Source organism: Natator depressus, chromosome 1 (genome assembly GCF_965152275.1).
Source record: "Natator depressus isolate rNatDep1 chromosome 1, rNatDep2.hap1, whole genome shotgun sequence".
NCBI lineage: Eukaryota > Metazoa > Chordata > Testudines > Cheloniidae > Natator > Natator depressus.
In genome coordinates, this window is record NC_134234.1 from 32,164,590 (window position 1) to 32,188,197 (window position 23,608).

Consider the following 23,608-nt stretch of genomic DNA (forward strand, 5'->3'; position numbering starts at 1 on the left):
ATATGTGTAGTCCCACTGAGCTCAACCATATGGGCTAGAAACCTTTTTTTTAAATGAAACATCAGACTCTGGCACACAATTCTGTGTCAAGAGGTGAATTCTATTGCAAATTGTGGTTCCAGAACACATAGGCCCTGACCATAATGTACATTCAATGTGAAAAAACTTTTACAGATTTTTACAATCCCATGCCTGATTCAGATTGATTCCCATACAGATTTGTTTGCTTATTTTCCATAATCTTTTTTGGTGACTTTAATGCTGTTCTTACCATAGAGCAGCCACTTGTCTATACCAAAAAATTCATAATAGAAAACTTCTCAATTATAACCTGTTTTAGTGATACAGGGTGCTATGTTATTTTAAGAAACTGCCAGAAACTGATTATACAACGCACAAACTTGTTGCGTCACCAGGAAGAGGCTAGGAGACTGCAGCAGCCCCACAGAAGCATGAAGAGTAAGAAGATCATATCCAAATGACAAGTCCTTTTTTAAACAGTTTCTGTTCACATGGGGTGTTCCTTAAATGGAAACAAAATCAGTGAAGGACAGGAACCATTCAAAGTGTTGAAAATGGTAGAACAAACAGCAACAGCTGGACACTAAGGAAGGAAAAGTTTAGTTAGGTATGATGAATCAGTTCTTAACAGTAAATGCATTTGGAGAGTGGAACAGAATCCAAAGGGAAATTCTTTGGGCACCAAAAAGATTCAAGAACCACTAGTGCAAGCAAGGCAGAAGCAGGTGGATCAGACTGAATCATGTATGAAGTAGTCTTTTCTGGTCTTGCAATTTTTAGGATTTGGGTATTCTTCCTAACATTATAGATACTTCCTTGCTTCAGTTGATTTTCCTTAGCGAAAACAAAGTTTTAAAATTGGACTGTAAAGAATTTTAGTCAAATTGAAAGAGTTGTGTAATTACTTGAATGTTAGGCTTTATTTTGTGTGTGTTAAAATTGAATCTTGTTGTCTTGATGATATTTTAATGTGAATTACATTCCAGCAATGCTGTCATCTTATTAGCATTCCATTGCCAAGATATAATGTTGTAGTCAAATACAACAAATAATAATGATGGCCCAATTCTTCTCTCATTCAAGTCAAATTCAAAATTATGTTCTAAAGTATTATCATTCTATCCCGTGATTATTTGATTGAAACTGTATTGCCAATCATTTTAATTATGGATGGGTCAACCTGTCTGGATAAAACAATCAATCCCAACCTTCACTCATCCATCCAAATTAACCTCACACTTATTTTTTGGTGTTTAAAACTTTTTAAATTTCCCCCACTTCCATGTTTCGGTACCTCCTAATTCTAACCAGGACTCCAAGTAAGTGGAAGTATCAAAATATCAATAGAAAAACATGTTAGTTGGACATTGTCAGCTCAATTATATGGAGCAAAAAAGGTACGGATCAAGTACAAGGAAGCATCCAACCTTGTGAAATTTGTGTTCCTCCTTTCTGGTGTGGACCTGCGAATGTTGTTTCAATCATCGTTTCTTTTCATGTGTGTATTTATTTTCAGAGCAGTATTAGTTTGATTTAGCTATTTACTGCCAGTGGTAGTAAACAAGTCTGAGATGGTTGTTATGTAATTCAGCTACTGTTTTTTGTATCCCCTTTCTTTGCCCACTTCTGGTAAAATAAGTATGTGTTAAGCAAGAGTTGTTCTACAGATGAACAGTAAGGACAATCTGAAATGTCCTCTCAGTAACAGGTACAACTATGAGTATCTACTTCATGAGAAAGTAGGCATTTTCTTCTGGCAAGATGCCAAGAATTACTGACAAACCATCCAAAATAGAATGTTTTTAGTTTTTGTTTTTAATGTTTACATTCATTTTTTAGCATTGTTGTAGCCGTGTTGGTCTCAGGATATTAGAAAGACAAGGTAGGTGAGGTAATATCTTTTATTGGACCAACTTCTGTTGGTGAGAGACACAAACTTACACAGGACTCTTCCTCCGTTGTTACGGTTGCCTTCTTCCATCACATCCGCTCCACGATTCCCTTTTTTTCCGCAGTAAAACATTAAAGAGCAACAAAACAACGCTTCATATTTCTGGCAACAGACCAAGAAGCAGAATGCTTATTTTTAACCATATCCCTCTCCTTCCTAGTCTGTGCAATATTTAGTTGATCTCTCCCCTACTTTGCCTTAGTTAGCTTTGAAAGCCCTCTCAGTATTTCTCTATGCTACAGAGGCTTTAAGAGAAGAAATAGGGCATACTCAGTATGTATCTAGTTTTGAAATGATTTTATTGGTTGGAATGATTTTATGGGCCTATACTATATGCAGTGATATGTCAGAGTGTGCCTGCTGTCTCAAATATTGATACTTTCAGGAAACTCAAGTATAAGTAAGCCATCTGTAGGAACACACATAAAAGTGGGTGATGTTTTCCCTCTGGAAGTATCCCTTATGGAGCACTGAGGAGCCTTTTATTTTTTTATGTCCCTACCAAGACCTACATAAGCATCCACCATCCTTTCAACCAAGAAAATAGTTCCAGACTCACTTTTGACTGTGGCCATGTTTCTCCTTAGCTATTCAAATGCCTTGATATTGACCAATGACAATTTATCCTCTGTCCCTTGAACACCACAAACAACTTCTTCTGAATATGAACAAACCAAGACAAGAAAATCAAGATAAGTCTCTGTCAAGGTTCCTTCCCCACTCCGAACTCTAGGGTACAGATGTGGGGACCCGCATGAAAGACCCCCTAAGTTTATTTCTACCAGCTTAGGTTAAAACTTCCACAAGGCACAAAGTCTTTCCCCTTGGATTAGGTAAAATGCTGCCATCACCAAGTGTTTTAGACAAAGAACAGGGAAGGACCACTTGGAGTTCCTATTTCTCCAAAATATCCCCCCAAGCCCTTACACCCCCTTTCCTGGGGAGGCTTGAGAATAAACAAGATGAGCACAAACCCCTTGGATTTTTAAGACCCAAAAAACCCAGTCAGATTCTTCAAAATCAGAACTTTATTAGAAGAACAAAAAAAGATAAGAGAACAACTCTGTAAGATCAGAATGGAAGATAAAACCTTAAGTTACAAAAAGGCACAAAAACAGGAATACACATTCCCTCCAGCACAGTGAATTTACAAGCCAAAACAAAGAAAACCTAATGCATTTTCTAGTTAGATTACTTACTAACTTTAAAGGAGTTGGAGGCTTGCATCCTTGATCTGTTCCCAGCAAAGGTATCACACAGACAGAAAAAAAACTCCCCCCCCCCTCTAGATTTGAAAGAATCTTGTCCCCTCATTAGCCAGTTTGGGTCAGGTGCCAGTGGGGTTACCTTAGCTTCTTAACCCTTTACAGGTGAAAGGATTTTTCCTCTGGCCAGGAGGGATTTTATAGCACTGTATACAGAAAGGTGGTTACCCTTCCCTTTATATTTATGACAGTCTCCAACATGGCCCATATTCCTTAAACCATCAAATTGTATCTTTTAGATAAACAAGAAAATGCTGAAGCTGATGCTATCTTGTGAAACTTTATGGAGCAGAATTCTATATAATTGTAAGATTATCTTCTTATATGTTCAAGAGTGCAGTAAGTAGATTTTAGGTACACATACTCAGAATAAAGTTTAAAATGTATCCATGATACCAGCATATACAACTTTTTAAAAAAAAGTTATATCCATAAATAGTAAAACCTCAGTTTCATGTCTCATAAATAAGACTGTAGTGCCAGCTGGAGCACTGATACAGTTGTGACCAAAAGAGAAGAGTGCAATGTACCAAATTACCAACACAATTTTTTTGCTGCATCTTCAGTAAATGTTCCTTGGAGGTTTCTTATCCAATTTCTGGCCTGACCTATCTTACGCTGCGTAATCTAACCAGAGCCAGTAGAAGATGGTAATATCACAGGCCTATACTTTTTAAAATTCCTCTTCCAGTCTAATTATCCATGCTGAGTCTCAACCAAAAAGTAATTGTTTTTGGACATTTGAACCACATCAGTTATGTGATTTTTAGTTATTAAAAGCATAGGGAAAAATCCCTTATAGTTAACTCCCAAATTTCCAATTAGAAACTATGTATTCAAAAGGTAGAAGCCTCAGTTAGTAGAATTTAGCTACATGGTGACGCTCAAGAAAGTTAAGGCAAATCAACTAAAGAAGTGAAGTTAATGCACATAAATTAAAGTGCATTAACCTCCACATACACCCCTGGGTGGATGGTTTCATTCAGGAGTAAAGTTGCTTTAGTTCACTGTAACTAAATCCTCCTCCATGTTACATACAATGGACCTGATTCTCTTCTCATTTTACACCAATTTTATGACAGCAGGGGTGCTGAAACTAGGGGTTCTGAGGGGTGTGCAGCAGCACCGCCTGGCTTCAAGTGGTTTCCATTATATACAAGGTTTACAGTTTTGTTCAGTAGCTTTCAGCACCCACAGTATAAAAGTTGTTCCAATGCTATTGTATGACAGTGTAAATCAAGTTGCACAGGCATAAAACTGATATAATGGAGTGGAGAAGCAGGTCTACTGTACGTACCATGCTAAAACTTCAAGATGGTACTGTTGAACTAATTTTTAAAATGGAAATGTACCAAGAAAACTGCTACAGAAACACATACTTCACATATTTTACTGAAGACTGCTTATCTGCCCTGCGGTTTCTCACTTGAAGTTACTTCCACAGGGTTCTATTTGGCCATCCTTCCTATTCCATCTGTATGTGAGGCCACTAGGAGACACTGAGGTTGGGTTTGCATTGCAATGGTATCAATAAGGGTTAACCATCTGACTGAGCTATGATATGGAATGTCTTTCATTTTCACAAGCTTAAATAGATTTAGAATTTAAAATCCATTAACTACTATTGGGTATTAGTTGTGAACGGTAAATCCTTTATTATCAGCTTTATCAATATAATTGATTAGATATTTCCCTTATGCCTCCAAAATTTCAATAGTAAAATAGAGAAACAAAGACCGCCTATGGCAAAAAAGATCCACGGGGATTTCAGTGTTAATATCAGTGGGCTTTGGGACTATGCTTCACTTATAAGAGGCTAATGCAGTGAGGTTTCTGATTTCAGAAAATGTTGTATTCGTGTATGGTAAAAGTATCCAGACCACAGGATAGGCATTTCTTTTTTGTATAATAAATGAAAATAAAAAAATAAATAAATGACCTACATTTGCCAGTGAGAAGACAAGGAATAACTGAAGAAGGATTAACTGAACAAAAGCAAGGTGCTGGACTAAGATTATTCAAATTACACACAGTACTATTTTACTCATTGGACAGTCACTTTGGTCTTGTCCACACTGATTATTTTAGGGAAATTTCCTCTAGTTCTAGTGCTAATGTAGACTGACTGTTATTTTTATCATATCATTTAGAGCTGCCCACCAATTTGGCTCTTACTATTCATGTCATTTTCCTAATATCAGACTTAAAACTTTTCTTTCCTTATCTTCAAGACTGTAGAACAAGCAGCAGTCGCCTTCTAAGACTGAATAGCACTCGTCCTTCCTAACTTAATATCAACTCTATATGGATGCATCAACACAGGGAACTTCAGAGAAGCCTGCTACTAGCCACCATCTGATTTCTGCACTCCACTAACATCCAGTTCCCTTAAGTCTGACCCATTAATTTCAGATTCTATTGCGTCCACTCTGGAAAAATTTCAGATTCCGCTTTAACATGTTTAATATGTTCTATAATCTCCTGAGTCAGGATTTTTACAGGTAATTTCAATAAATTACTATAATTAATGTACCAAAAAAAATCAATGAGCATTTGATATAATTGAGTCTAAAATAAGTGACTTATATAATTGACACAGATGACTACTACCAGACACACCTGAATATTACCTTTTAAAATGTTAAGTAACATGGTTATGTTCTATTTTGTCTAACTTTATGTCTATCTGAAGAACATAAATGGATTTCACTGACACAGATTAATCTGAAATACAAATGCCTAATCATTATCTCACGCTAATATTTGTGTTTCTACAGTTAAGTGAAACTAGACACTGAGAAATGTCATTAGTTGTTTGACCTTTATATTTAAATTCCAGCATCTCACTGAAGGACAGAACGTGTGAGTAGGAAAGGAAAAATATGCAAGGTATTTGGTTAGGGATGCCAATTTTGGTTGAACATAATCCTGGAGGTTTAATCACGTGACATAATCTTTAATGAAAGATTAATTTTTAATTCCTGGAGACTCCAGGGCAATCCTGGAGGGTTGGTTAATTCAAAATTAGGGGATGAACCACCTGGAAAGCTTGTAGAAACTATTAGTGAGCATACTAAAATATTTACTTGAGTAGATTTTATTTGCAGCATGTCAAACATTGGACTTCCCTATGTTTTTATTTATTTGGTTTGACTGTGTTTATCCTCTGTAATTATTAATTATTTGTATTACAGTAGGAAACTGAATATCAGGAAATTCCAACATGGGGATGTATTTGACAGTAGAAACATTTGCTAAGGGAAATGATGGAAGCCCAGTATTTTTAGATATCAAAACCTAGACTGAATAAAATAGAAGAAAATGTACTGTAAGGAACAATCCTGCAATTTTTCAGTGAGGCCACAAAGAGACTGTATTCTTTGTATTCTTTGATCCCTGACTGCCACTTCCTGTGAAGCCTTCATGGGTTAATTCTACAATAAACTTTTCATTTGTGTCTCAACTTTTCATCTAAATGTCCAAAAAAAAAAAAAGAATAGAATGTTTTTTCTCTAGAGTGAGAGAAAAATTCTCAAGCAACCACTTCTCTCTTTCCCTCCCTGGCTCCAACAGCCAGTTTGCCTCTAACGTCCACAACTTTGGCATCATCCTTGACTTTGCACTCTCCTTCCCTTCTCAGATCTCCAATGTCTTGAAACTTTCATCTCCACTTGCTGTCTTGACTATCACAACTCCTTTCTCTATACCTCCCCAAATCCCAGCTCTCCAGACAACGGCATAAACAGAATATTATTCCCCTCCTTATCACTTTTACACACCCCACACAATTTTATTGCTTTTCATTCATTTCAGGATACAATTAAAATTTGAATCTTTGTTTTTAAACTCACCCCGGACTTGCTTCAACTTGTTTCATAGACTTTGTCTCTCTCTCTACTTCCCTTTTCAACTATCTAGCTTTACACTCTCCTCTGTTGCTCCATACTCTTTCTCAAATGCTGCTGCAAGTGCCTTCATTTTCACTAGCCAAAATAAAGTGAGTTAAGTGTACAACAATCTATTACATATCTCTAAGTCTCCAAATGCACTAAACAGGAGCTGTTCTTTGGGTTAAATGATTAAGTATTCCAGAGTTTGTCTCATTTGTAATAGTATCAACTAAACAGGGTAGAGGTAACAAAACTTCAGAATAAGAATATTGTTTAGTTAGTTAATTAAAAAAATAATAGTGCCTAACATGAAATTTTGCACAAGAATTAAAGCATAATATCTGCATTATATAGAGAAGCTTACAAGAAGTGGAAGATTGGACAAATGACCAGGGAAGAGTATAAAAATATTGCTCGGGCATGCAGGAGTGAAATCAGGAAGGCCAAATCACACTTGGAGTTGCAGCTAGCAAGAGATGTTAAGAGTAACAAGAAGGGTTTCTTCAGGTATGTTAGCAACAAGAAGAAAGTCAAGGAAAGTGTAGGCCCCTTACTGAATGAGGGAGGCAACCTAGTGACAGAGGATGTGGAAAAAGCTAATGTACTCAATGCTTTTTTTGCCTCTGTCTTCATGAACAAGGTCAGCTCCCATACTGCTGCACTGGGCAGCACAGCATGGGGAGGAGGTGACCAGCCCTCTGTGAAGAAAGAAGTGGTTCGGGACTATTTAGAAAAGCTGACGAGCACAAGTCCATGGGGCCGGATGCGCTGCATCCGAGAGTGCTAAAGGAGCTGGCGGATGTGATTGCAGAGCCATTGGCCATTATCTTTGAAAACTGATGGTGATCAGGGGAGGTCCCGGATGACTGGAAAAAGGCTAATGTAGTGCCCATCTTTAAAAAAGGGAAGAAGGAGGATCTGGGGAACTATAGGCCAGTCAGCCTCACCTCAGTCCCTGGAAAAATCAAGGAGCAGGTCCTCAAGGAATCAATTCTGAAGCACCTAGAGGAGAGGAAAGTGATCAGGAACAGTCAGCATGGATTCACCAAGGGCAAGTCATGCCTGACTAATCTAATTGCCTTCTATGACGAGATAACTGGCTCTGTGGATGAGGGGAAAGCAGTGGATGTGTTGTTCCTTAACTTTAGCAAAGCTTTTGACATGGTCTCCCCCAGTATTCTTGCCAGTAAGTTAAAGAAGTATGGGCTGGATAAATGGAAGATAAGGTGGATAGAAAGCTAGATAGATTGTCAGGCTCAACGGGTAGTGATCAATGGCTCCATGTCTAGTTAGCAGCCGGTATCAAGTGGAGTGCCCCAAGGGTCGGACCTTGGGCCGGTTTTGTTCAATATCTTCATTAACGATCTGGAGGATGGCGTGGATTGCACCCTCAGCAAGTTTGCAGAAGCCACTAAACTGGGAGGAGAGGTAGATACGCTGGAGGGTAGGGATAGGATACAGAGGGCCCTAGACAAATTAGAGGATTGGGCCAAAAGAAATTTGCTGAGGTTCAACAAGGACAAGTGCAGAGTCCTGCACTTAGGAAGGAAGAACCCCATGCACCGCTACAGACTAGGGACAGAATGGCTCGGCAGCAGTTCTGCAGAAAAGGACCTAGGGGTTACAGTGGACGAGAAGCTGGATATGAGTCAACAGTGTGCCCCTGTTGACAAGAAGCCCAATGGCATTTTGGGCTGTATAAGTAGGGGCATTGCCAGCAGATCGAGGGCCGTGATCGTTCCCCTCTATTTGACATTGGTGAGGCCTCATCTGGAGTACTGTGTCCAGCTTTGGGCCCCACACTACAAGAAGGATGTGGAAAAATTGGAAAATGTCCAGCGGAGGGCAACAAAAATGATTAGGGGACTGGAACACATGACTTATGAGGAGAGGCTGAGGGAACTGGGATTGTTTAGTCTGCGGAAGAGAAGAATGAGGGGGGATTTGATAGCTGCTTTCCACTACCTGAAAGGGGGTTCCAAAGAGGATGGATCTAGACTGTTCTCAGTGGTAGCAGATGACAGAACGAGGAGTAATGGTCTTAAGTTGCAGTGGGGGAGGTTTAGGTTGGATATTAGGAAAAACTTTTTCACTATGACGGTGGTGAAACACTGGAATGAGTTACCTAGAGTGGTGGTGGAATCTCCTTCCTTAGAAGTTTTTAAGGTCAAAGCCCTTGACAAAGCCCTGACTGGGATGATTTAGTTGGGGATTGGTCCTGCTTGAAGCAGGGGGTTGGACTAGATGACCTCCTGAGGTCCCTTCCAACCCTGATATTCTATGATTCTATGAAAGGAAGGAGAGAATAAACTGAAATAAGAACTCTGCTAATGTGAGTTAACATAGCACTAACTTTGATGGTTAAATTGAATTAAATAAAGCGGAAAAGCAAATTAAAGCATTATTAAGATTCTTGGATAAGCAGAAACTATCATAAAAAAGGAATTAAGACTCTTAGTTGATCCTGGTCTCAAGAATTTTAGCATTCTGAAAACTATAAACCTTTGTGTACAGCAGAGTGAACTAAAAACATAATAGAACTTTTAGTTTTCAGTTTAATCGTTTGACAAAAACATTATTTTAACTTTTTAAATTTAATTTCTCTTGCCCTTTTTATGGCAACATATTTTGCAGATGGCACTTATGTAGTCATCATAAGTGCTCCACAGTCACAGAATTTTGATGACAGTGAATGCATGTGTATAAATCAATGGAATGAACAGCCTTTTGTGTTCAGTTTATCTGAATTACTTTGTGTACACGATACACTTCTATGAACACTAACAGCCCCCAGGAAAAACTCTCAAATATTTAAATCACAACACATTACTAAGATAAAGCCCTTTCATACACACACTGGATTCATAATTCTTTTCCTGACCTTCCACCTCTCATTTATTTTATATGAGTCTATGATCCACAATTCCATCCTACAGTTTTAGTGGGCCAATGTGGGACAGACTGCCCCAGTCAGAAAGTAACAAAGACTGAAAAAATTGTACACCAGAAGCAGAAGAGAGTAATAAATAGCAAAGAACAGCTCCCACTCCAGATGACCTAACTGACAATGGGCCTCTGCACAACTGGCTGGGGTCTGTCTACACCAGTGAATTGCAAGGCAGGATCAGGGTCAGCTACAGTACACAACTATTTAATTCCTCCAGATTGCAGGGAGAGAACATGGGGTTGTGTGGCCATGAGGAGCATGGGAGCACAGGTTTACTCACTCTGCCTAGTAGGCATCAGGTAAATTGTGGGTGTGCTAGTAACACTATAATAGTAGGCTGATTACAGTCAGAAAAAAATGTGTGTTTTAGTATGGATATGAAGGTGGAGTGGTGGCTATCCACGACTATCTGATCAAAGTAAGAGAACTACTGGATCTCAAACAACTGCTTGCCACTTGTTTCCATACAATTCTCTCTGTATTCTGGCTACAATACTTAATATAAAGACTAATTTGTATGTGCTGAGAGCTTAACTGGCATTAAGCAACAGCTGTTTGCAAAAGCATAACAGCTGTGAACATGGACACACAGGGAGCCAACATTAGGCTGGAGATATATATTGTTGCCTCTGCAGCCTGTTGATATGACAGCAAGAGATGCAATTCAGTAGCTTTCGAAGCACTATCTGAATATCCATCATGAGCACATCACCAGTGTTGTAGGAAAAATACAGAGCCTTGCTTGACAGATGCCATCTCACCGAAACAGTTAAGGTTGGTCTTGCAAAAGCCAAGTAATCTTTAGCTGTGCCTAGTCATTGTCTGACCAGAGTCACTTGTTGGAATTCTGTAAACCAAACAGCTTTGCACTACCTGAGATGACTTCTGTTCCATCTGAAAGGATGTTCAGTACAATAGGTGGCATTGCCACTACACAGACTGCATAAAGGTGGACTCAGGAAAAAGTAGAACAGCTCGCATTTGTGCAACTCACCACACAATAAATCAGCAATAATGACCAGTCACAACAGTATCACTGCCATTTCCAATCCTAACACTAGCAACAATCTGTAATTGGCAAAGTTATCAGAACCAAGTTGATGCTCAAACTATGCAATGCTAGCTCACCTTTCAACTTTGTCGGTCACTTTGGCTATTAGTCTTTCACACTGAATGTGGTGTAACTAAGTCCTTGTTCATTCAACTGTAACGCCTCATTCAAATTCCTCCTACAAATTCTATTTCTGCCATCTTGCTTGCAGGAACTGAGGAGGTTGAAAGGTAAATAACAAAACTAGCAACACTGCCAAGATGTATATCTGTGTCTTAGTGTTGATTTTATCTTTGTTACTGGCATCCTTCCCTTCCCTCTCCCTGACACTTTCTTTACCGTCAGTTGGAGTACTATTTCAAGGTTAGATTTTAAACCTGTCGGAGCTTAAAATTAAAGATTTTAAACTTGTCAGATCTTAAAATTTATTTGAATTTTTGTAAGGCACCTAGAATATTTTGGTCACTTGCAATATATAATATTAATTACAATACTAACTTCAGCATCCGCTGCACACTTGCACAAAAAGCACCTTTGCCTTTTAACTTTAGGTACTCACAGTGTATTTAGTTCACAGAGATTTCAGCACTCTCAGTGCCTGCCATACATGCAAGACCAAATCCTGTTCCTAAGACTGACCCTATGTAACTGAATTGATCACTGGGAATCTCTGCAGAGTCAGGGGGAATTTTCACCCTGACCACAGAGCAGCAGCAGATCCTTTCCATGTTGCCACTCCAACCACAGGGCCAGAGTTTTTTCTGCAGCCCTAACACCCCAGCTCCTTCCCAAATGCTGCATCCATAATGCTCCACTCCCAGAAGAGGCCTTCATCTTATTCATTTTCTTATTGTTTTAGATGCCTATTTATATTCATATGGGGAGGGAGGAACAAATGTGTTTAGTCTGGTAATATTCCTTATGCATAGCATGTTTTGTTTTGTTTTTTTCTTGTGATGAATCCCTCCATCATTATGAAGCTGGCCATACAGTCTGAGAAACTTTACCAGAGTGGATGGGCAGTGCAATAGCTAGTTTCTGAATGGAGTAGTTGGAGGAGGTCTGGCACAGATCAATCCCAGCAGAGCCTGAAGCCACCACCTCAGCACACAGCTCCCCACTTGCAGAGAATGACCAGGGCATCAGCAATCCTAAAGGCAGAGTTTGCTAAACTCAGGTAAGAGGAGAAGGGGAGTGGAAATTGACAGGTGACTGAACTGTTTGCCACATCTGTTTGAGCTTGTCCCCATATGCAATTACCTGCATAGCAATCCACTCCCACCCTGAACTCAAAATGTATTTAAAAACTGTAAAAAAGCAGATGTGCAACTACTAGACTTATTTTGAAACAGAGTGTCTTAACAAACCAATAATCAGTTTCCCCATATACGTGCTGCAATACGACCTGTTTTACTTGTCTCAAACCCTTCAAATGCAGGCAGCTATTTTTCCTTAGCATGATGAAGTAAGTATCAGCAGCCGCCAAAGGAAAACATGTGACATCAGCTGATGTAAAAAAATTTTCAAAACGAAGAACTTCACTGAGAAAAGATAGAACTTGCAATATTATTTGGGGTCTAACTAAACTTATGAACTCTTTGCATACCTAGAGCATTTGCAAGGGGTCACTTGAAAAATCAAAGGCATGAATGCGAGCTGCCAAGAGACAATGTATGAGCAGCAAATGGTAGAAGTTCGGGATTCAACAAATCTAAACATTTAATTCCTCTCCAAAACATCCGACAACTAAATTTACCCTTCCCATTGCACAATCATTGTAGTTAATGTAGACCTGCCTGCAGACAGTTTTTTATAAGATATTGTTAATATCTCAATTTGGCAATTAAGTTGCTGAAAATTTTTAGAAGAAAGAGTTAGCCCACATGCTCTTTATTGTTTCTACTGTTCCAGACTAGAACTTCATGCAGCTGCAAACCAAAGACACAGCCCATTTGATAGCACCTTTTAAATTCCTATTCAGTTGTAAGTTTCTTAGAAAATATCTTGAATATAGTTATTTGATACCATTCAAAAGTTCCTTTCCAAGCATTCATTATGAATGATAAATATATGTTGGTTGTCAGCTCACCAACAGAAGAAAGTTTCAGCCACTGTGACCTGCTGCATCCATTTTTACATTTAAAATTCCTTAAACGACAGTAAGTAATTGTAGTTGTTGTGATTCTCTTGCTACCAGGAGGATATTGGCTTTTATTTTTTAGAGCACTTTTTCAAAGCTCTTGAAATTGTCCAAGTTTGTACAATAAGAAGTAAAAAAACCATAACTTAGGAAACAGTCCTTTCTAGGCAAATAACTGAATAAAGTAAATCATCCCTAACTTGTGAAGAGTTTTTTTTTTATGAAGATACAGACTTCTAACTCTTGGCTATCCTTACATTTTTCTCCTCCCTCTACTCCCTATCAACACTAGCCTTTGCCCCATCTGCTGCACCTAAATCCAATTTTCCCCAACCAACCCAATAGTTTTTATTTTCAGGTTTTAAACCTGTGCATGCTACACCAAAAACAGTGTTCTACAATATAATCTCTCCACCCTGGAATATGACTCCTTTCTGCCTGCATCCAGACACGGTAATGTACAAATGATGTGAAAAATGTTTTGTTGCTATGTTTCTTGAAAGATGCTTTGCCTAACAGCAGTGCTGAAAACTGGACAAAATTTACTATTTCACATGCTGGCAAAGAAGTTTATGTTTGTGAAAGGAATGCTTTTCTAATTCGCTGACCTTGAAAATGACAGTTAAGCTACTCTTCTTCAGAACTCTGATAAGAGCAAAACATACATATTCTACAAAGCAGCCCAACATTCAGACTTGTTAACTGACAAATGAAAAGCTGAGAACCAAAATGATTTAAACTCTGCACAAGAGCAATCACATTTATTTGAACAATTCATTGCCAATATGCTTCCTAAAGCAGTTTCATTCTACATTTATATTATATAGTCTTTTCAGTAAGGCTCTTCATACAGTTTTAGTTCTTCTTTAAAATTTATGCATCTATATGCTGGCCACACTAAAATATATAGTTACAACAAATCTAACTAGCATAAATAATTCTTATCTATTCAAATTTACTAGAATATAGTTCATACTGATGTTTATGCATGGTAAGACATATATTTCGCCTAATGAAAAACTGAATAGATAGAATTTTTTAGATAACAGATAAATCCCTCGTTTCCATATGTGAACAGTTTTTTTTAAAAAAAGAATTTCAATTTATTAATTGGATTCAGAAGAAAATTCTGTATGCAGGAAATGATTTGTGTGTGGAAAAGACCATCACAGATAATTAAAGATGAAGCTATCAACACTGTTCAACTCGGAAACTTTTAGAACAGAAATTACTTAAAAAAAACAAAACCAAAAAACCAGAAGACAGTCAAACCCATATTTGCTAAGTGGCTTCCTCTGCCCATATTCCATTACACAGTTGCTATGTACACACATTATGTGGAGGAAAACAGCAATATCAGTCATTGTGTAGGAATCGGGTTATATCAATAAAGTAAAGCTATGAAATAACAACAGCCACCTATTCCTAATAATGCACTAATTTATCATATTAATATTTTTATGAAAAATGCATGAAGAGCAGAGTTGTAACTGTGAACTTGCATTCATGAAGTTCAGTCTTTTATTTTCATTAACTGTTATTTTAAAAACAAAATAACTGTGTCTAGAATAGTACTACAGTACCTAAAAATTCATAAAAGTAATGCTACATCCCCGATGAGGAAATGATGGGGATAGTAGCATATTTTTACATCAAAAACATATCTGGTTTTCAATTTACATACTTACCATTTGTGAACTTGCAAAATATTATTTTGTACTGTATTTTCAGTAAAATGTTTAGAGTGTTTGTTCTTGCTGACAAATTATTTTACTACACTGGTTTGCGATAGCTGAAGTTAGTGAGATAGATCATTATGTCTAAGCTATATAGAAAGCAGGGGGCTATCCTTTTGCCCGTACATGGGAACATATTACTCCCTCGTTCAGCAACTCTAATGACTGTCTATCCAGCTCTCAATCAAATTCAGGACTGAACTCCTGGTATTAAAAAATCACCATAAACTTGCAACCTCTGTGTCAGACTATGTAACTAGTTACTTGTCCATCCTGTTCACTGTACACATCCAGCCTTTGACTCCTTTCTGTTTTCCTCCCCATTAACTTTCAATAGTCAAGAGACTGCTATTTCACTTGTCATGTCCAACTTTCTGAGTCACTCTTCCATGCCTGAAATCTCATAATTAAAACAATAATCTCTCATGTTATGATAAAAAACATTTTGTACCAGCAAGTATGAAGATGCTACATAAAGCATACATTGTGTTGTCCACATAGGAGTGTGTACAAACACCTATTTTTCACATTCATTCTTTTCACATTTATTGAATACTCTTAAACTGGAAAGCCTTTGTGCGTAGGAAAACAGTGATATCAATCACCTTATGTTTACATTCTATGTGAGTGAACACCCTATTAAACATGATGCTGAAAAACAGAGAGGAACTGATCACAAAACTAAAATTGGTTGTTTAGGTACAAGTGATCATGACATGACTACATTTGTTATGTGTTAGCACAATAAAGTCCAAAACGGGATATGAAAGATAAACTGATAACTGTTTACAAATATTTTACTAAATGTTCAAAAGTTCACAATCAAGAAAGGAGTACACTAGTTAAACAACAACAACAATTTGGCTTAGAGGAGAAATTAAAGTAGTTATAAAAAGTTTAAAAAAATATGTATAACAAATGGAAAAAAGCAAAAGTTCATAGTAATGAATACAAACCAGGAGATAGGAATTGTAGAAAATTGATAAGGAAAGCAAAAGGACAAAAGTAGAACTCTATGGCTCTCAAGGTTAAGGACAATAATAAGGAGTTTTAAAGTATATTAGGAACAACAAGAATGCTAACAAAGATACTGTTCCATTGTCAATGATACTGTTCCATTGTCAATGACAATGTAGAAACAGAAGAAGTGTTCTGTAGCTGGAATAAAGCCAAATGAAATATTCATATCATATGATGGTGAAATACTTTCCATATCAACAGTGAATAAGAAAGATGTTAAATTGCAGCTACTAAAGCTAGACATTTTAAAATCAGCAGATTTAAAACTTTCCTCCAAGAATATTAAAAGAGCCGGCCAAGGTGCTTGCTGGATCATTAATATTGATTTTCAGTAAGTATTGGAACATTGGAGAAGTTCCAGAGGACTGGAAGAAAGCTAATATCAAGCCAATATTTTAAAAGGGTAAATAGGATGACCCAGGTTATTATAGACCCTTCAGCCTGACATCAATCCTAGAGTGGCTGATATGGAACTTGATTTATAAAGAATTAAAGGAAGGTAATATAATTTACTTGCCATTCAGTGTGGGTTTATGGAAAACAGATCTTGCCAAACTAACTTGATACTTTTTTGACAAGATTACGAATTTAGTGAGGTTACAAATTTGATTGATAAAGGTAATAGTGTTGACTAGGTATTGCACAACATTTTGATAAAAAACTAGAACAATACAAAATCTACATGGCAAAAGTTAAATTATTTAAAAACTGGATCTCTGGCAGGTCTCAAATTGTATTGTAAATAGCAAATAATCATTGAATAGGTGTGGTTCTAATGGGGTCCCACAGGGATCAGTTCTTGGCCCTACACTATTTAACATTTTTAACAATGGTCTGAAAGAAAACATAAACAATTACTGTTAAAGTTTGAAAATGACACAAAGAATGGGGGAGTGTAAATAACGAAGAGGATACATCACTGATTCAGAACAATTTGGTAAACTAGGCACAAGCAAACTATGTATGTTAAATACAGCCAAATGTAAAGTCATACATTTCTGAACAAAGAATGTTGGCTATATTTCCAGGATTGGGGGGATCACGATCATGGAAAGCAAGTATTCTGAAAAAGACCTGTAAATCACGGTGGCTAATCAGCTGAACATGAACTCCATGTGCAACACTGTGAACAAAAGGGATAATGCCATTGCAGGATGTATAAAACGGAGAATATCAAGTAGGTGTACAGAAGTTATATTACCTCTGTATTTGACACTAGTACAATCAATACTGGAATACTGTGTCCTGTTCTAGTGTCTACACTTTAAGAAGAATGTTGATAAATTGGAGAGGGTTTCATAAGAGAGTCACAAGTATGACTAAAGACTGGAAAAGATGCCTTACAGTGAAGGACTCTAGGAGCTTAATCTATTTAGTTTATCCAAGAGAAGAGATTGTGACTTGATCACAATCTATAGGTACCAACATGGGGAACACAAATCTGATAACAGAGGTCTCTTCAATCTAGCAGACAAAGCTATTAAGATCTAATGGCTGGAAGCTGGAGCTAGACAAATTCAGATTAGAAATAAGGTGCCCTTTTTTTGTTTAATTACAGTGAGAGTCATTAACCATTGGAACAATTTACCAAGGGAAGTGGTAGATTCACCATTACTGGAAATTTTTAAATCAAGATTGGTTGTTTTTTCTAAAAAATATGCTCTAGTTGAACCACAGCTCTTGGACTGAAGCAGGAAGTCCTATATAGCCTGTGTTATTCGGCAGAGCTGACTAATCACAGTGGCCCCTTCTGGCTTTAAAAATCTATGACTGTGAAGACTTTGCCACCATAGGCTCATTAATATTTTATTCATAAAGTGTTCTTAACATTTATCAGCAGTGCTTTTATATTAAAATGGTAATAAAATACATTTCTGAGTAGAGTTGCCTACTAGGGCAAATACAACTGGAAACCGGTTTTGTACCCAGCTGATTTTAACGGTTCATAAAGAAACCGACCAACCAACCAACCAAAGAAAAAATATTAGTCAAAGACAACAACATTACTGTATAGGGATGAAGTAAAAAAAAATTCTTTAAAATGTGGCATTTCTAAATTAGATTCCTTGTTAAAAATTTCACTTGCTTGAGCTGTTGTTATAAGTATTTGACGTGTTTAGGGTATTGCTAAAACTGAAGTAAACTCATTTTGTTTATGTAACCTAATCAAGAAAATGAGTTAATCAAGTCAGTGAAGAACGTGCCTAAATTCAGACATGACTTTAAGTGCTTTCCTGAATTGGAGCCTAACCTAGTAAGCTCCAACTATCTTTATGATATGACTGACTTTTTAAAGATATGACACTTATAGAATAATACACACATAGACTAATCAACAAATTACAGACCAAAAATTAGCGTTATATCTAGCAAACTATGTTAATTTTTTTCTTCCCCACATTCAGATGTTCTTTCCTTTGAAGATTAAATTATATAAAGGTTAATAAACTATATGAAATGTCAGAGAAACATATTATACAACTTTGATTTTAAGAAAACAAATCAAATACAAATTAGAGAAATATACTATAAGCAAGGGGTTTGTGTAAATGGAGTACTCTAGTATTTAGTTTGACATGAGAGGATAATGAGAGGATAAACACATAAAAGATAAAAGGTAAAACTGTTGAAGAGTATATACTCTTTTATGTAGCATTTGGTAGTGTCAGAAAAAATATGGGGTCTAATCTTACATTTTGTACACGTTAATTATTTCAGCAGGTGTGCGTGTGCATTTTGGGTACATAAGGAATACAGGATCACATATATCATTTGATTTAAAAAGAGAAACCAACCACACATTCTCAACTAAGTACCAACCTATTTTCAAAGGTAATATAAAACTACTGTTTTATTAACACCTTAGACTTGATTTTCTTATTCATGTCCTGAGTAGAAAGCAAAACAACTATTTTAAAATTATTATTATTTAAAACTCGAAGGCCCAATTCTGCATTCCATAAGCAAGAAAAACTACCACTGACTTTAATAAGAGAATGAAGCCAATGGGAGTTTTTATTTGCATAAAGAACATAGTTTCATGCCGAGGCTGTTTGTTGCCAAGCAGCAACATTTAAATATTTTTAAAGTGAAACTGGTATTTGCTAACATTTCATGAAGTTTGTAACAGATAAAGAATTGCAAGGTTTTATAAGCTTCTGCCAGATCCACAACCCAAAATAAAACCAGCCAGATAATAAATATAAGTAAAGCAAATAGTATTAATATTAAATAACTAAGAAGGAATTTACCACCTACTGCAAGTATCCGAATCTTTTTCTCAGGGACAAAACATGACTGCAATAATATTTACCAAGACCGGTTTTAAAACTACATAAAAATAAAGTGCTTAATGTACCCCAGGAAGTTTTATTACAGACAATTAGAAACAAAAGCATCTGACGTACCTTCCATTGCCCTCTTAAAGAAGACTTTACAACTTCCACAGGTAAGTACTCCATAGTGGCAACCAGAAGCCTCATCACCACAGATCAGACAAATCTTCTGAGGTAATGATTCAAAACTGTACTGAGGACTCTGACCAACTTCAGTGTCTGGCCTTTAAAAGGGAAGAAAATTAACAGGAATGAAACAGACTTGTAAAGAAGATTCACTGTCAGTCTGGGTTATACGGTTTTAAAGGAAATTACAATCCTAACGGTTGCCTTTTAAAACTGAAAGCAAATTTGATAAGGATAGAAGAAAAGCGACTAAAGCCACTCCAGCACTGAATGTGTTTTTGCTTTGGGTCTCGGATAAAAGGCATATCTGTAAAATGCATTAGCTAAAATGTTTTAAGTAATTAAAAAACCCTGGTGTAGAGGGCAAGTTGTATTTTAACACATTTTAGATAGTAGACGGGAAAGTTAGGCTCTTTGCTAGGGTCTTCAAAATAGACGCCTGATCCTTCTGTGGGACTGCTCATGTGAATAAAATTACTCCTGTGCAAGTTTCTCTAGTTGCTGAATCTAAAATAATAATAAACTGCTTTGAACTTAAACTAATTTAACTTCAGCAGCCCTTTTCCTAGGCAACTGGTAAAACTGACCTTCACATTACATAGAAAATTCATAAATATCAAATTAATATCTCCTAATTCATTAGCAGAATTCTTACTTGTAACCAGTTTTAATGAACACAAAAAGGATAGTGAAGAATTATTTCCAGATATATTGCCTGCCTAAAGAAATTGATTTATTTAGCTAGCAAATAGCTATTTACTAAAAACCTAGAAGTGTCTTTAATGTATTAGTAAATATTCTAACAATGTTGTAGTATTTCTGTATATAAAAGTTATATTGAACCATTTTATTTAACGACTTATTACTATATAAGCTAGATCAGAATTTTGGACACATTGTCATGTTAATTTTTGCTTTGAAATTGGGTGGTTTTCCCCTAAAATCATGCACATGCATTTTAAAGAAATATGTAAATGTAAACATAATATCTACTTGTAAAATATACCACTGTGTATATAGAAGTTACCTGCATATAAATCATGAAATATTCACCATTTATGGCTGTTCAGAAGTTATCACCTATTAGTCCATTATACAGTAATATAGTCTCTGTAGGATCCACAGGTCAAACTTGTGACAAAAGCATTTAAAATTTCACTGTCACAAGAGTATGATTTAATGAAGTGGAGTTCTTCTGACAAGAACTAAAATTTCAAATATGACACAATGTAGCAAATGTAAATATATTTGTCTTATTTCTACATGTATTTATTTTAAAAGCTCTGTCCCAGTTTCGATCAAGTGAAGCTCAGTCTCTTTGATTCCTTTTTGTCATGTTTCAATGTCTTACACATCTTGTAGAACTTCCCCTTTTTATTGTAAAACTTATTCTAATCGGTGCAATGTTCCTTTAATATGAAATTCATTTTACTTAAAAACTTAGATGAAGTCTATATTTTTTCTATAAGTCTGCTTTCTGCATAACTTCTGTGATTTAATCTCCTTAACACAAAAAAGTGTTATGGCACAAAGATCAGCTGAATACCTTGCTCAGTAACATCTTATTTAAAAACTGTCAATAACTGTTTGCCATGTCAGTTTAAAAGATAACACCATAAATCATCCCTTTTAAGTTAAGATCAAACCCCCCAATTTGCTTATAAAATGCGGACTTAAATCTTTTGAAATATGTGTCTTTAAAAGTAATCTGTTTTAAAAGAAGAAGGTTTAGTGCCGTTTGCTGTAGATGCATGTAACCTTAAATCTTACCTAATATAATTGGCATAGGGAGGATATAACTGGGTCAAACTCTCTTTGAGCACGGCTGTCTGAAAGCCAAGTTGCTGATGGCCGTTCAGGTTGAGCGGCTGGTAAAGGGCTTGAGGGGCTGTTGATGTGGAGGGCAGACTGTCCCGCTGAACCATACAGCTTGAGCTCCCCGATGCTTTACAGTGCGGCGGCCCACAGGGCCCAGTCAGAACTGAAGACTCAGTTTTGTACAGGATACACTCGAGAGAGGAGGACTCCTGGCTGGCTCTCGGCTGCGGAGCGGCCAGCCTGTAGTCTGTGCACGTTACTGCTGGAGTGGTCTTGGTGCCCAAGTAGGGGGTGGTGGCACTAATTCCTTCCTCCTTGATCTTTAGAGCTGGCTGGAAGTCCCCGTAGCTATAATGCTCCTCCTTTGAGTCGGGCTGGGGATAGACATAGTTCGTGAAGTCATGGGGGGTGGAGGTGGGGGACGCACGACGGCCAAAGAGGCTGCTCTCGTATTCCTCCACATCCAGCAGCTGCCGAGTCCTGGCTGCCAGGTAGGCCGAGTTCAGGGGCAGGATGGGCACATGGAGGAAATCCTGCCCGGGCCCTGCTGCAGCCGCAGAGCTCCCGGGGGCAGCGGTAAAGGCAGGGGCAAGAGCAAGGCTGCTCCCGGAGCCGGCGTCCTGCTCAGCGGGGCCCCCAGAGGCAAAGCCGTGATCTTCCTCGGAGAGTGCCTCGGGGGCACTGCGCGGCCCACCCGCGCTCTCCGCGGTTCCCTCGCCCTCCCGCTGGGGCGGCAGCTTGGCTTCGGCTGCTGGGGTGCCCCCGCCCGGCCAAAGGGAGGCGGCCGCGGCCGGAGGCGGCACGGAGCCCGAGTTTGCAGCCGGGCTGTCTTGGTGGGCGGCGGCTGTTTCTCCCGGCTGGTGCTCGGAGCGGCGGCTCATCAGCGCGCCGGGGAGCTCGGCCCCGAAGAGGCACCAAGCCGCGGGGGCACTGGTCGAGCTGGCGTGGGCCGCGGGAGCCAAGAAAGTGTCTAGGACGCTGTCCAGAGCATCCCTATCCGGCGGGGAGCCGCTGCCTTCCCGTTGCGAGGAGGGGCCCCTCTCCTCCCCCTCTGGGCGCCTCTGCTGCTCTTCCTCCTCCTCGTCCTCCTCCTCCTCGCTGCTTTTGGGGTAGAGCAGCCCGTGCAAGGAGATGTCCACGGCCTCCGCCCCCCCGCGGAAGGGGTCCAGCTCTGGGCGGCCCTGCAGCCGGACCGAGCCGTCCCTGGCCGAGGAAGGCGCCCTCGAGTCCTTCGCCTTCATCCCGCTCATGCTGAGCCGTGCCGGGCGCTGGGCTGGGGACTGGCTCGGGACTGGCGGCTCCTCACATCCTGCCCCTGCCCCGCGGCACCTCGGAGCGGGCGGCACCCTCCGCCACGGGTCCACGGAGAGCTGGGCCAGCTCCCGCCCCGCGCCCCCTCCTGTAGCGCTCCGCTTCCCCGCCGCCTGCCTCGCCTCCGCCCAGCCCCACGGGCACCAGCACAAGCCCCCAGCCCCGCAGCCAGCCCCGGGACCGCACCGCCTCCGGGGTCCCCGGCGAGGGACGCTGCCGCCGCGCCCCGCGCGCGTTCGCTCTAAGTTGCGGGCAGGCAACAGGCGGCCGAGGTGACCGTGCGAGCGGAGGCGCTGCCCCCGCGCGGAGCAGGAGACCGAGCAGCGCCAGCTGCCGCCGTCGGAAGGGCAGAGGCGGGCTCCGGCTCCCCAGGCTGGCTCCTTGCTCAGCGCTGTCGCTCCCCGGCTGGGTACCTGCTGCGCCCGCTCTGCCTCCCCGGGCTGGGGGGCTGGCACCAAGCCTGGCCCTGCTTCCCTGCGGAGGCACCGATCCCGTGCAGGGAGAAAGCAGCCAAGTCCTCTGCTGGGCACCCTCCGCCACTTGCTGCTTCCAGCTCCTCCCCTCCTCGCCCTGGTCCCTCCCACTGTCTCCGAGTTCCCTTTTCCCCCAAGGCCCCTGTCCCTTAGGGTTGCCAACATTTTATTTCAAAAATAGCGGTGAGACCTGGGACTTGCCAGGGCTTGACTTGCCCAGGAGGGAGGACAAAACCCTGCTCCTCTCCTGGTCTTCCCAGGGGTTCTCTCTTTCCAGCACTCTGGGCTGGCATCTTGGGCTGCAGATGCAGGTCTCCTCCTGCTGCAGCACTGGGAGAGGCAGCTGGGCCAAATTTGAATGGTCTTGTGACCCATGCGCCAAAGTCAAGTTGGCAATATCCTTTCTGGCCTTCTCCCTCTTTTCCCCTTTATCCCTGTCTCTTTGGCAACTGATCCCCCACATTTTCTTAAGCTCCGCCTCCTCTGGCTTGTAACCCTTCTTTCCCCCTCCCTTTTCTGTTATG

General features: G+C 39.5%; 1 protein-coding gene across 1 annotated transcript in view; it reads right to left on the reverse strand.

Annotated features, from left to right (window-relative positions):
* The window catches only part of PGR (progesterone receptor), a 52,294-nt gene extending 29,595 nt beyond the window's left edge, over nucleotides 1-22,699 (reverse strand). The window contains exons 1-2 of the mRNA XM_074957093.1: nucleotides 21,253-22,699; nucleotides 19,429-19,580 (exon numbers count right to left, since the gene is read on the reverse strand). Of these exons, the coding sequence (XP_074813194.1) occupies nucleotides 19,429-19,580; nucleotides 21,253-22,550 (1,450 nt within the window). The 5' untranslated portion in view covers nucleotides 22,551-22,699. The remainder of the gene's footprint in view (nucleotides 1-19,428; nucleotides 19,581-21,252) is intronic.
* Between the last annotated feature and the right edge of the window lie 909 nt (nucleotides 22,700-23,608).